The 11,275-nt window shown below is 42.5% G+C and overlaps 2 protein-coding genes across 2 annotated transcripts; both read right to left on the reverse strand.

Moving 5' to 3' along the window:
- Positions 1-1,420: 1,420 nt before the first annotated feature.
- On the reverse strand, positions 1,421-9,580 carry LOC130687841 (vitellogenin-1-like). Its single transcript, XM_057511000.1, has 30 exons — positions 9,511-9,580; positions 9,309-9,449; positions 9,181-9,204; positions 8,943-9,091; positions 8,703-8,849; positions 8,434-8,616; positions 8,121-8,360; positions 7,382-7,890; positions 7,156-7,324; positions 6,753-7,067; positions 6,561-6,686; positions 6,387-6,485; positions 6,171-6,244; positions 5,875-6,091; positions 5,536-5,818; positions 5,301-5,450; positions 5,115-5,223; positions 4,744-5,053; positions 4,439-4,667; positions 4,214-4,356; positions 3,933-4,121; positions 3,735-3,875; positions 3,487-3,657; positions 3,093-3,390; positions 2,843-2,988; positions 2,598-2,765; positions 2,336-2,419; positions 2,083-2,276; positions 1,792-2,002; positions 1,421-1,689 (listed from the first exon to the last, which is right to left on the reverse strand). The coding sequence occupies exons 1-30, from the start codon at positions 9,578-9,580 to the stop codon at positions 1,516-1,518; spliced, it is 5,463 nt and encodes a 1,820-aa protein (XP_057366983.1). The 3' UTR covers positions 1,421-1,515.
- A 624-nt stretch (positions 9,581-10,204) lies between these two features.
- LOC130687833 (tax1-binding protein 3 homolog) lies at positions 10,205-11,263 on the reverse strand. Its single transcript, XM_057510989.1, has 5 exons — positions 11,105-11,263; positions 10,871-10,999; positions 10,756-10,792; positions 10,654-10,694; positions 10,205-10,387 (listed from the first exon to the last, which is right to left on the reverse strand). The coding sequence occupies exons 1-5, from the start codon at positions 11,150-11,152 to the stop codon at positions 10,277-10,279; spliced, it is 366 nt and encodes a 121-aa protein (XP_057366972.1). The 5' UTR covers positions 11,153-11,263; the 3' UTR covers positions 10,205-10,276.
- Positions 11,264-11,275: the final 12 nt, after the last annotated feature.

The raw sequence follows: 11,275 nt of genomic DNA on the forward strand, positions 1-11,275 counted from the left end.
GCATTGCGGCTCATGAATTTGGATATTTTGAAGGAGAGATGTGCTGATAGTTTGGAAAATAAATAAAGTAAACGAATGTTTTCGTGTAAAATCGGACTGAAAAATAAGCCCGACAAAATAAGCCCGACTTTTCGGGATTGTTTTTTTCTTTCACAGACATATATAAAACAATATGAACTAAATCTCAAATTAAACGAGAAAACACGAAAATCAAATTTACTTTTAGATTGGGCTTATAGTTTTTCAAATAAATGGGAAAAAGGAATGAAACATTTTTTGAGGGATGTCTTCAAGAAGCAATACGAAAGGTACGTTTTCTCGGTTTGTTTCCGGTTTCATTTAAACAAACTATTAATAATTGATTTACTTATACATTTTTACTCTGTCCTTGGTAGAAGCCTAATTACAAACTTGACAAATGGCGTCCAACTGACTTTTCTGACATTATCAGGAAAAAATACAACTACAATAGAACGTAACAGAAAACAATTGGCATAAATGGAATGAATCCATCTCTAGGAAACTATTAGAAAAGAATTTCTCGATTACCACAAATGCCAAATCCACATTTAAATGTTTCACACAAAAATCTTTTTGTTGGAACACAAAAGTCATTGCTCATAAAACATAAACAAACTCCGGTCGAACGAAGAATGTTCAAGGGAAATTGCCATATCCCGCAGATTCTGGAAAAAGTAAACTAAATTGCCATCCCTACGAATGCTCAGCATACCATAGAGCGATGTCAAGAAACAAAAGTAAATAATTTGTGAGGCGGAAAGGAAGGCCTGTGATAACCGAATGGAGGATGTTGGAATAACAAGCCCAAAGGATGCAGGAAATCTTTGTAACGCAATGCCAAGCCTTCCCATAAAGATTCTCAAATCCAATCAATTTATGCTCTCAAGCGTTGATCAGGAGACTAACTCGAGGGGAATAGCCAAAATAGCGATCATGGTGATCATGGCCCTACATAGTGATTGTGGTTTAGATAGCAAAGAATTTTGCTTAAGATTCTCGGGCTTAAGATTCACATATGTTGTTCCTTTAGGTTCAAAATTATTCTTCACAGGGTGAACGAGGTTGTTTGTTTGAGTTATCAGAACGGTAACCTGCGTTAGATAACTTAATTAATTTTTTTTTTCAATCTGGAATCAGTTATCCTTGTAATTTTTTTTTTCACATTGAATGAGAATTCTACTTTAGGAAGAGAACCTTTTTTTTACTGTTCCGAAATTTTTGTTTTTATTTTGTTTTTCCTATTTGCTTTTGGTGTTTTTTTTGTTTATTTGATTTTTTTTTTCAATACTAAAAATATATTGCTTAATGATTAATTATAAATTTGGATGAACCTGCACTGACTTAACGCACCATCTTATTTTGTACCTGAGCTTCGATTACAAATAGATTATGCAAAGCGTCCAAGCGTTTTCATTGTATTATATGGTACTGGGTATGAGTATCAGATTAGAAGAAGGCAAAAAATATGACAATCCGAGACTGTAACTGAAAAATTTAGGTTAACAGGGTAGGATCGACCTGTTCAGCATTCGGCCGACAAAGTGTGGGCAAATAGAGCGTAGTGCGGATGTCCTCTTTCTTGCCTAGCATAAATGTCAAGACTTTGTGCTTAGCCTCCTGCTCCAACTCTTCACCTAATTTTGGGTTCGTAACGCAGTGGAACCCAACCTTTCAAATGAAAGTTGCTCTTAGTATTGTAAAACTTAATTATACAAATTAACGAAACTAAGGTCACGTGTAAAAAAAATAAATATATATTTATTCTCCTACTATGGTTGGCTTAAAGTGACCGTATAATCCGTAGCATGATGGTCGGCACTCCTTCACAGTACTAGTTGAGAAACATTTGGCTTCGTCGGAACTGCGCACGACAACCAACGTACGTCGTATGATGCATCCATCACTGGGTGGGGAGCTAGGAGGCGAAGGCACGGGGGTAAGAGGAAGATCGTGTTTGTTGTGGCAGGTATTTTGTTCCTCGCTGGGGAAAAAAAAATTAATAAAATACAGGGAACACAGCTGTATTGTAAAACAAAAACGACACTGATGATGATCGTTTACCGTAGCTGGCCTCGGACTTTGTCGGGGAGCCCGAAACATTGCTTTCCTTGATGGCCGTCGTTCAGTTGGTAAGAAGCGGCCATCAAGGTGCCGGACGAGAGAATACAGCGTTGAGGATCACGCAGTTCAGAAACGGTTTCTCCGTCCATGTTACCGCAAAGGCCAATCATCTTTCCTTGGAACGACCTGGGTGCCTATCAATCAACCAATGTCTACTCAACGTCATTAGGAAACGTCATTAAATAAAACATACTTTGACAGTGACGCTACTCGATGCATCAGTTATGATATGGATATCATGTCCGTGCGACGAAAGCTTGAAAGCAGCTGGTCCGACCTTAAATAATCGAAAAACGAAGAATGAAATTAACTACTTTAAAAACCATGCAAAACCTAAAGAGGTGGCATTAATAGTTACACGCAGCTGACATGGAAGGACTATTACAAGCCAATAAATATTGGACACTGGACTTGAACAAAATCATTGCTCTAGGATTTAGTGGAATAATCTTCACCTTATAGACTCCAATAGAAGGTCGAGAGCTGGATTGGTAAGTCATATCAGCGTGGTGGACTTCCAGTGGTTGATCCTCGGTGACGACCACATCGATTTCATTATAGCGAATCTTAAGAGTGGCCGCTGCCACTTCTAATTTGTCTCGACCAACTAATAGGGTCACAGTCTATGAAAATTTATATAGAAAAAAAAAAGTTCTTACACAAGCTAACTGGCAGTCTAAGGTAAATCAATACCACAAACCTTGTTTTCACCGTCTTGACGCATTAACACGGCTAGTGTCTCAATGCCCGGTACAGTCATGACAACGTGTTCACAGTCATTGATGTGCGCGTTGTACTGCACTTTGTCAAATGTTGTGATGCTATTCCTCTCCAGGCGACAGATTGCTATTTTGTTTAGTAAACATGTATGTGTTTCAAATGAAATTCTCTCGGCAAACTTCGTCGTCAAAATTTTTTTTTAAATGGGAGAGTTTGAAAAACATTCTTACGAGCAAATCCGTCACTGATAGTGTTATCAATCAATCGTTCCATCAATGAGCTCTTAGCGCTGACCGGGAATATCACGTTGGCTGTTTCGGAAAGCGGTAAGTCACGGAATAAGGTGTTGGATTGCGGTTTGTGGAACATCAGGTCAACGGCCGATAAGGATGGCTGAACTTTGGCAGAGATTCGTAACTGTTTGTTGGCGTTGTTCACTTCCACCCGATTTTCTGACAAGTGGGCATAGAATTTGCTTTTAAGCCAGCCTTCCACGCCCAACGTGGCGTTCATCAAAATGGGTAGCATCTTCATGAATGAAACGGAAAAATTCAAACGTTTAAAAAGCTGGATTTTCGAACGGCGAAAATCCAAATTTTGTCAGAGGAAGCATTTGTAACATACATAACCATATTTGACGACGGCGTTGTATTCGTCCAGAACAGTGGCAAGCTCTTTGACAGCCAAGCATTGCTCATGGCTAAATTCTCCTCGGGATTCGTGCATGATACAGTCACGATTTGCCGTTGAGTCCTCGACATAGCGAATAAACGCATCGCTGCGTTTCATACTGACCTATAAAAAGAATAATTTCGTAAGTTAAATCCTTAGGTTTCAACCAATAATTTCGCAAAGGGGCTAGAAAAACGTACATCAACCGCGATTTGATGTTCCGAACACGAGTCTCCGAAACCGATATTTGCGTTCCAGGAGGCTTCCATCGGAGTATCGATCATTGTGCGACGATCCAGTGAGGGTAATCGCGGATAAGTTCCACCTCCTTCAATGCACAACTGTCAAAAACTGTCGTTAAGTTTCAAATCAACACGAATTCCGGTTAAAAATCCTACCGTAAACGGGTCTGACACTTCTTGATTGATGGGCAATTCGAGCTGAGCATTGATGGCGAGTTTGGTGCCTTCCGTTCCGTAGGCCCCGGCGAAAGAAGCACCGTAGATTTTGGCAGGCAAGCCGACCTTCTCCATAATGAGTTTAGCATCAACGTGAATGGCCGATCCTTTTGGCACGGGACCTAAAACCTTCATAAAAACGCATAGTTATCTCTACGAATATTCATTCGTAGCTTTCATCAACTTGAAAATCATCCAGCCAGAAACAGGGTGGAACGCACGGTACTTTGTTCAGTTTTTTTTATATGAGGCTCCATGTTGTTTGATAGGTACTGAATGCGGTTAACTGGCTCCTTAATGGCGGCCGGTGATTTTGAACCTGTGCTGTACACTTGGGTGCCTCTATCCAACTTGTCTGCCGCATCTACCATACGTGAAACAGACACGTTGCCATCGTTATTTTTGGTGACTTCCATTTAAGAATTCGCCGTCCCCAGTTTACTCACCGATGTTTAAGAAGAACACAATTTTCGTCGTTTCCGAGGCGATTGGGTCCAGTGTGACGCGATACGATTGAAGGTGTAGCGAAGCAGGTAGCAAAGCAAAATTGGCGTCCATGAAAAATTTGGAGGGTGATTCCTGCCAAACAGATCGATGATTGGCAGCAGGGGGTAATTCTTTTTTGCTGGTCCAGTTCAGTTTTAATCCAGATATACCACCAATTGGGTGCTGATGCTGGAAATTGTCAGAACGTTAAAAAAAAACATTTGTTTTGTAGAAAAATATCGCATTTTTTTTTAAATTCCGCTACCGTCTGAGCGGCCACACCAAATGCGTGGACATCTCTCAGTTCACCAGGACTAGGATACGTTGGTAGGTCAGCACTTATGGCCTGTAGGGACGTGAATGGTTGGACGCGGTAATGAAAGAGGGTGGTAAGTCCAGCGGGTCCTGACGAGGCTGGCTTCCAAGCCGCTATCAATTTCCAGTTGTCCAATTCGACACCAAGGGTCAATCGGCCAGGAAGACTGACAGTCGCAAGCGTAGCAACACCCGAAACAGGCAGAGCTTTGGTGAATTCCACATTGACGCTCATACTCGCTGCTAATTTGACAACTACCCTGTGGGCGCCAACACAATTTTACTTACGTAATTCAGAAATCATTCAAACATTTCACGTACGTTGGCTTGACGTCTAGCTCCAAACCGAGATTCTTTGTAGAAGTAGGAGTCGACCATTTCTTTAGATCCGTTAAATCATCAGCACCGCCGCTGACAATTTGAATGTCACCTGGCAAAGGAGGTGTGAATGAGTCGAACAGGCAAGAAAATGTGATCATTATGTTTGTGTGTTTTAACACATAATACCTTTAAATGAAGACAACACCTGTGTTTGAGTTCGTGTGCTAATCATGAAGCCGAGGGTGCTCGGCACCAGAACTTCAGCATGAGTCAATGGCATCCACCTTCGACGTGAAAATTCTCGCTTCACAGAGAGGCTATTTGACGTCCAAAGACCTATCGCCATTTCCCAAAATTGATTCGTACAATTTTTATCTACTAGTAAGAGACGCACGTGTAAGAAAACAAATTGATTAGTCACTTTGTAAAAGGTCGGTGATGCCGGCTTCATCGAAGGACGTGAAATGATGGACAGCCTTCATCAAGCTCAAATGCAAAAAGGCGTCTGCCGAACCGGCATCCTGTGCGGGGATGGGACTCTTGGCGTTGAGCTGCTTCTTCATGCGACGTAGGTCGGGATGCAGGTCAAACTCTCGAAAACGACCGTTTCTTGACTGTGAAGTGTCTACATTCTCGGAGGAGGGGTTGAACTTGGCCAGGATTCTGTCCCAAGCACTTCTCCAATTCTCCCCATAAGCCTCGAGCTAAAGTATTTTTGCAATTAAAAAACGTGTCACGCTGTTTAATCAGTAGACGTTACCTCGAAAATGTCAAAGTGATACGGTCCGAGGGCCCAGCTGAGCCGGCCGTAAAGGCTTTTGGGAAAGATGGATTCTTCGGAATTGAACATTTCGCTATGAAACTCTGCGCCAGCGTTACTTTCCGCCGCCACATGAGACCGTTTCAAATTGTAGGAATATTTTAGACCTAATGGGACGCGTTTGGCTAACGGCAATACGATTTGCGCCTTCTCCGATCTGTTTAATCGGTAGAGGAAAGTATTAATCACGAGTTTTTAACAAGTGAAAAGGGTCTAAAAAAAAAAAAAAGACTTACAACTCTTTTAAGTTCTCGACTGGTTCAATGTTGCTGGCCAGGCTGTGAAGAGTAGTATAGACAAAAGAGGCTACCTATAATCGCAAATGACGAGTTTTCTTTATCCAATAGAACTCTGATTTGTTAAATTCATCTAATCAAGCCTGTCATTTTGCGCTTGATCATTAACGTGACGAACGAAGACGTGATTTATCTACTATTAAATTGTTAATAAACCTGTGCACTGTGTTCAAACCAAGTTGACACGGCAATCCTTTGCCAACGGTAAGCTGGAGGGTTGGCCAAGATGAGCAGCGTAAAAGCCGCCATGCGAACCTACGTAGAAATAAAAAGACAATTATCTCTTTCGTCATATTGCAGTTTTCCTTCGCTTGTTCGCTTGTTACGCACTTCGCTGCTCTCGGTTGGGTTCTGAAAAGTGGTGGACAGTAGTTGTATAGCCTTTTCATTGGAATCGTGAGCGATCTTGTGCAGACTTATGACAGCCTTTGTCCTGATGAGTGGAGAATAGTCTCCCTGAAAGTGGATGACAAAAGATGAAGAAAATCAGACACCGCTCGGCTCCCATCTGTATTTATTTACTTTAGCCTTGATAATGGGGAGGACGACAGACAGGATGGAATCGTGGCCGATTTCTCCAAGGGCCGTGAGAGCAGCCATTTTGTCTTCGATGGAACCGGCACCGTTGATTTCTTTGTACAAAAGCGGTACCAGCCTGCTGGTGATGAACGGGTCGTTAGGTTGGCAAAATTCGCCATAGAGACCACTGGGGAAACGAGTGCGAGCTTCGCTCACATTGACGCAGGCCACGTGCGCCAATTGGCAGACTGACATCATTGCCGAATGGTAGATGGGTCGTTCAGAGCCCGAAAAAGTGCTTGTAGCTTTCAGCATGCTCTAATAGATGTATAATAAAATCACTATTTATATGATCACGTCCAGCCCAGCGATGAGAATCATTAATAAAAAATCGTAGTATTTTTACGAAAAGTTCATTCAGAAGTTCGGCGGTTGGCGTGCGGACGTACAGCGGTAAACTGGAAATGGCTTGAAGGCTCTCCGACTTGCTAAGACGGCGGTTCAAAATGGATTCCTTCAAAAACGTGACGGTAGGATTGCTGCCAGCAGCGATCATTGCATCCAACAAGATGCTCCTGTTCAAATTCCATTAGACGATTCTAGTGTTTTTTAGCTGGAAGAGGCTCAATTACCTCTCGAGGTTGGTGCGATGGCCAACGTCGCCTACCAACGTGCTGACTTTCTGATAATCCATGTGACGGATGTAATGGGAAATGGCGGAGATCGTATCGATCGCTGCTTCCTCTTGGCTTTCTTCTATCTGGTCTACGGCCTTGGCCAGCAGTCGTTCTACCTCATCCAACATGTTCTCAACACCTTGGTGAAGTTGGTCGGCATCGCGCAGAGGAGGCATCCGCATTAACCCGTCCGAAAGCCAATGATTACCACTGGCATTCGTACCTGGGAATGAATAGACAAGCGAGCCGATAGAAAGTCCAGTGTCCAATTCCTTGGGTGGCCACGCCGATGACGACGAAGCGTGGCGGACGGCCTGAAGTATGAGCTTCATCAACGAAAGGGACCTCAGCTGTTCCGTGTCGTATGCGTATGGACTAGTCCGCACTTCGCCTTGATGCGTCATCTTCAGCAGCGTAAAGGATTCCAGGCTACCGCACCCAATGTAACGGGTGACGGATGAACGCTGCGTTTGATAATTTCATTTTACAACACGATAAATCATTGCCTTGGACATAGCGTAATACGTAACTAGTTGTCAACAACTAACATAATACGCAATGCAATGTGCAACAGTAGACAAAAACTATAGTTTAGCCGCTAAAATATGCGCAGTAGGTTTAGGTATAGCATTCGAAAACACAAGTGAAAGGGCCCATTCATTAATTTTAAACGTAGAGTACGTTACTGACTTACCGAACGAGCTGTTCCGCAAGCGGCAGCACCCGGTTTGCATTGCCATCCGGCAGGGGCGATGACCGTATAGACGGGCTTGCTTAGTCGGCACTTGCTGTAGTCCTTGGTCTTGACCACTTGGAAGAAAGTGCCTTCAACGCATAGCTTGGGCATGGGGTTGAGCTTACTGTCGGAGCGGATGAGTGCATCTGATAATGGAGCGATTTCGTAGAGCATTTCACACTCGCCAGTAACGCCACTCTACACATGGCGGCGTAATTTTGTGAATTTACAGTACACGTCACTTTCGGTAACTCCATTCTGATGAACCTACCTCCAAGACTTTAAAGACGGTATTTACGTCTTCCGTTGAGTCTTCGGTCGGCAGGCCGAAATTGCGTGACGCTGATTCGACGCTTCGACTTCCAGAGACGTGCAGCTGCAGTTTCGACGCCACGGCTTTTTTCATATTAATGGACCAAAATGGTTCATCCTGACTTACCACCAACGCCTCGAACTGCATTGAATTTCAGTCGTTGTGTTACCAAGAACGATGCCTCATTAATTAAGTAGCGGACATTTATACAAGCACGCAATGATTACCAAGCCTTCACGGTGACGGATGATGAACGGTTTCTCGAGGAAATGTTTGCCTTCGACGACGACCTGTGTGCCAATCAGGCTGGACTCGAGTTCGCTCCAACTTTCGCTGACATCTGTGTGGAAATTTCTCGCTGTCACGTCTGCCAGCTAATTGATTTCAAACTCCATTTAGAAAAAAAAAAAAGAGAGAGAGAGACACGGTGGAATAACTTGACACGTTGCCCGATGACTCTAACTTACCTTGACGATGATGGAGCCAGCATCACGGCACTGCACCATCAGCTGAGAGTCGTACTTGACACCGGCCGCCTGTGAGCCAAGTTCGGGGATGTCGTTGACCGAGAGAGCGTGCAGTCGGTAGACATATTCACTGCCTGCCGCCCACGGTGCTTTTCATTGGCAAAGACAAGTACAAATGTGATGCCGTTTGTCATATCGAAAAAAAAAAAAATAAAATAAAAAATGTATCGGAACTTACTGTATCGAGCAGACGACACCGAAGCTGTTGGCGGAATGGCAGGTGGTGGTGACGAAATATGAAAAACATGATGAGAATATCCGTCACGAATTGCAAAGCGCTGACACGAAACACTTTGAAGAACTTACCGAGACACAAGACCAGTCCCAAAAGGGCGGCCAAACGAGTTTTCATGCCCATCCTAGTGAAACTTGAATCCAGTAGTTCATCGACGTATTTATAGACTGACGAGCGCACGCGAGCACTGGCAAATACGACTGTCGGATGGGCTAGAATGTGTGGCGAGTGAATGTCTCATCATTATCGATTGATTATTGCGAGGGGGGAGGCCAGTAGACAGTCCATTCACGGCGCCGCAGGGGCCACGGACTTGTGCGGTAACAGCGAAAAGTAACACCATTTTTCCGTTTGACCTGAGGGAGCCTTGGACTTTGGTGCAGGGCGATTTCACGCAGCCAATTCAGCAATCGACGGCAGGACAGACTTTTATCTGCTCATGATTCAGCTTCTTGCAATTTTCCCTGACACGGTCGTGTATTTTGCGCCATAATAATCATGACTGCGACTTCAGCTATTGAAACAATAATCAGCAAAATTGGTCGGTCACGACCAAACGATTCGGCTGGTTTTATTCAGTTTTTATTTGAAAGCAAGTCTTAAAGACAGAAAGATGACAAGTTCAATGATCGACTCCAGTCAGTCAGCAAAATAACGCGTGCAATTTGTCCCTTCGCGAGAAAAACAAAAACCAAAAAAAGGACAAAAAAAGAACAAAAAAACAAAAAGAAACAAAAAGCGAAAAAAAAAAAAATAATCCCATTTCACGAAAGGGGTACAATATCTAAGGGAACTTTGGCACTGGAACGACATAACACAAAGTACTGCGACTTTTTTTTTTTTTTTTTCAAATTTGGATGATGTGTTAGAAAGATAAATGAGGGAAAAGCGCGCTAACTAGAAACGAAAGCCAGATAGTGAAAAAGCAAAATAGACGTCATTTGATGTACCAAAGAATTTGTCGAAATTTCCCCACGAATAATATATAAATATCTATGTAAAGCTGATTATGGTCCACGTTTTCCGAACGATCCGGCATTCAAGAATGTGTTACGCCTTTACGCGCAACTAGCATGTTCAAGACAGGATATTTCTTGATGTAGTCGACAGCCTTTTTGTGGGTGCACATGGTCAAATCGTAACCGTTACACTTTAAACAGATAAAAAAGAATAATAATAATAGTGATAACGTAAAATGAAATCAGGTCAAAAAAGAGCCAAACTGAAAAAAAAAAACAGGATAAAGCTAGACCAACTGGAAATGTAGCTGATAAAAAACTATTTTCCATCTAGCATTTTTTTTTCATTTAAAAACAAGGTTATTCAGGTACAAATCAAATTTTCGAAAGGCTTATAAAAACTTCAAACAGTAAGGAGCATGATTAACTTTCATACTAGATCCACAGAGGTAAATACCTGCAATATTTTGTCGTTCACCCGGAGGCCAGCTTTTGCAGCTATAGTTGTAAACAAACATTAGCACTAGTTGTTGAAAAGAATTTAAAAATGTGTTGGTACCTGGACTATTTTCTTGCACTTCAGTTACATAGATTCCCTAATTGAAATGTAAAAATAAAATCCAGAAACAATGAAGGCCTCCTAATTAGAGGGACTGCTAGAATGAGACACTCACATTATCCGAATAGCTCTGAGGGCTCTTTCTGAAATCCTGGTCAATCCCTCCTCCTATTTTGAAGCCACACCTATGCACTTCTCTCCCTTCATGGTCCAAGACAGTTTCCTTATGTAGGGTGATGGGAATCTAAATAAATAACAGTGCTCATATTTTTAGCTTTTATTTATAGGTGGCTACTTGTTTGGGCTAATCAAATGTGACAATGACGCATCAAGTAGGAAGATGGCTTACACTGAGGCACTCCATTGCCGTCCCCGCTTGATGAAAAAAAGTAGACATTTGATTACAAATTCCTAGTTGAACTTTTTTCTGAGAGGACAGTGTAAATGTTCCAATAACAATTCAGTATTTTTCCCGTTGAAGTCAGTCGAATGAGCTGTCAAACGATAAAATAGCCAATCA

The sequence above is a fragment of the Daphnia carinata genome, chromosome 2, assembly GCF_022539665.2.
Source record: "Daphnia carinata strain CSIRO-1 chromosome 2, CSIRO_AGI_Dcar_HiC_V3, whole genome shotgun sequence".
Taxonomy (NCBI): Eukaryota; Metazoa; Arthropoda; class Branchiopoda; order Diplostraca; family Daphniidae; genus Daphnia; species Daphnia carinata.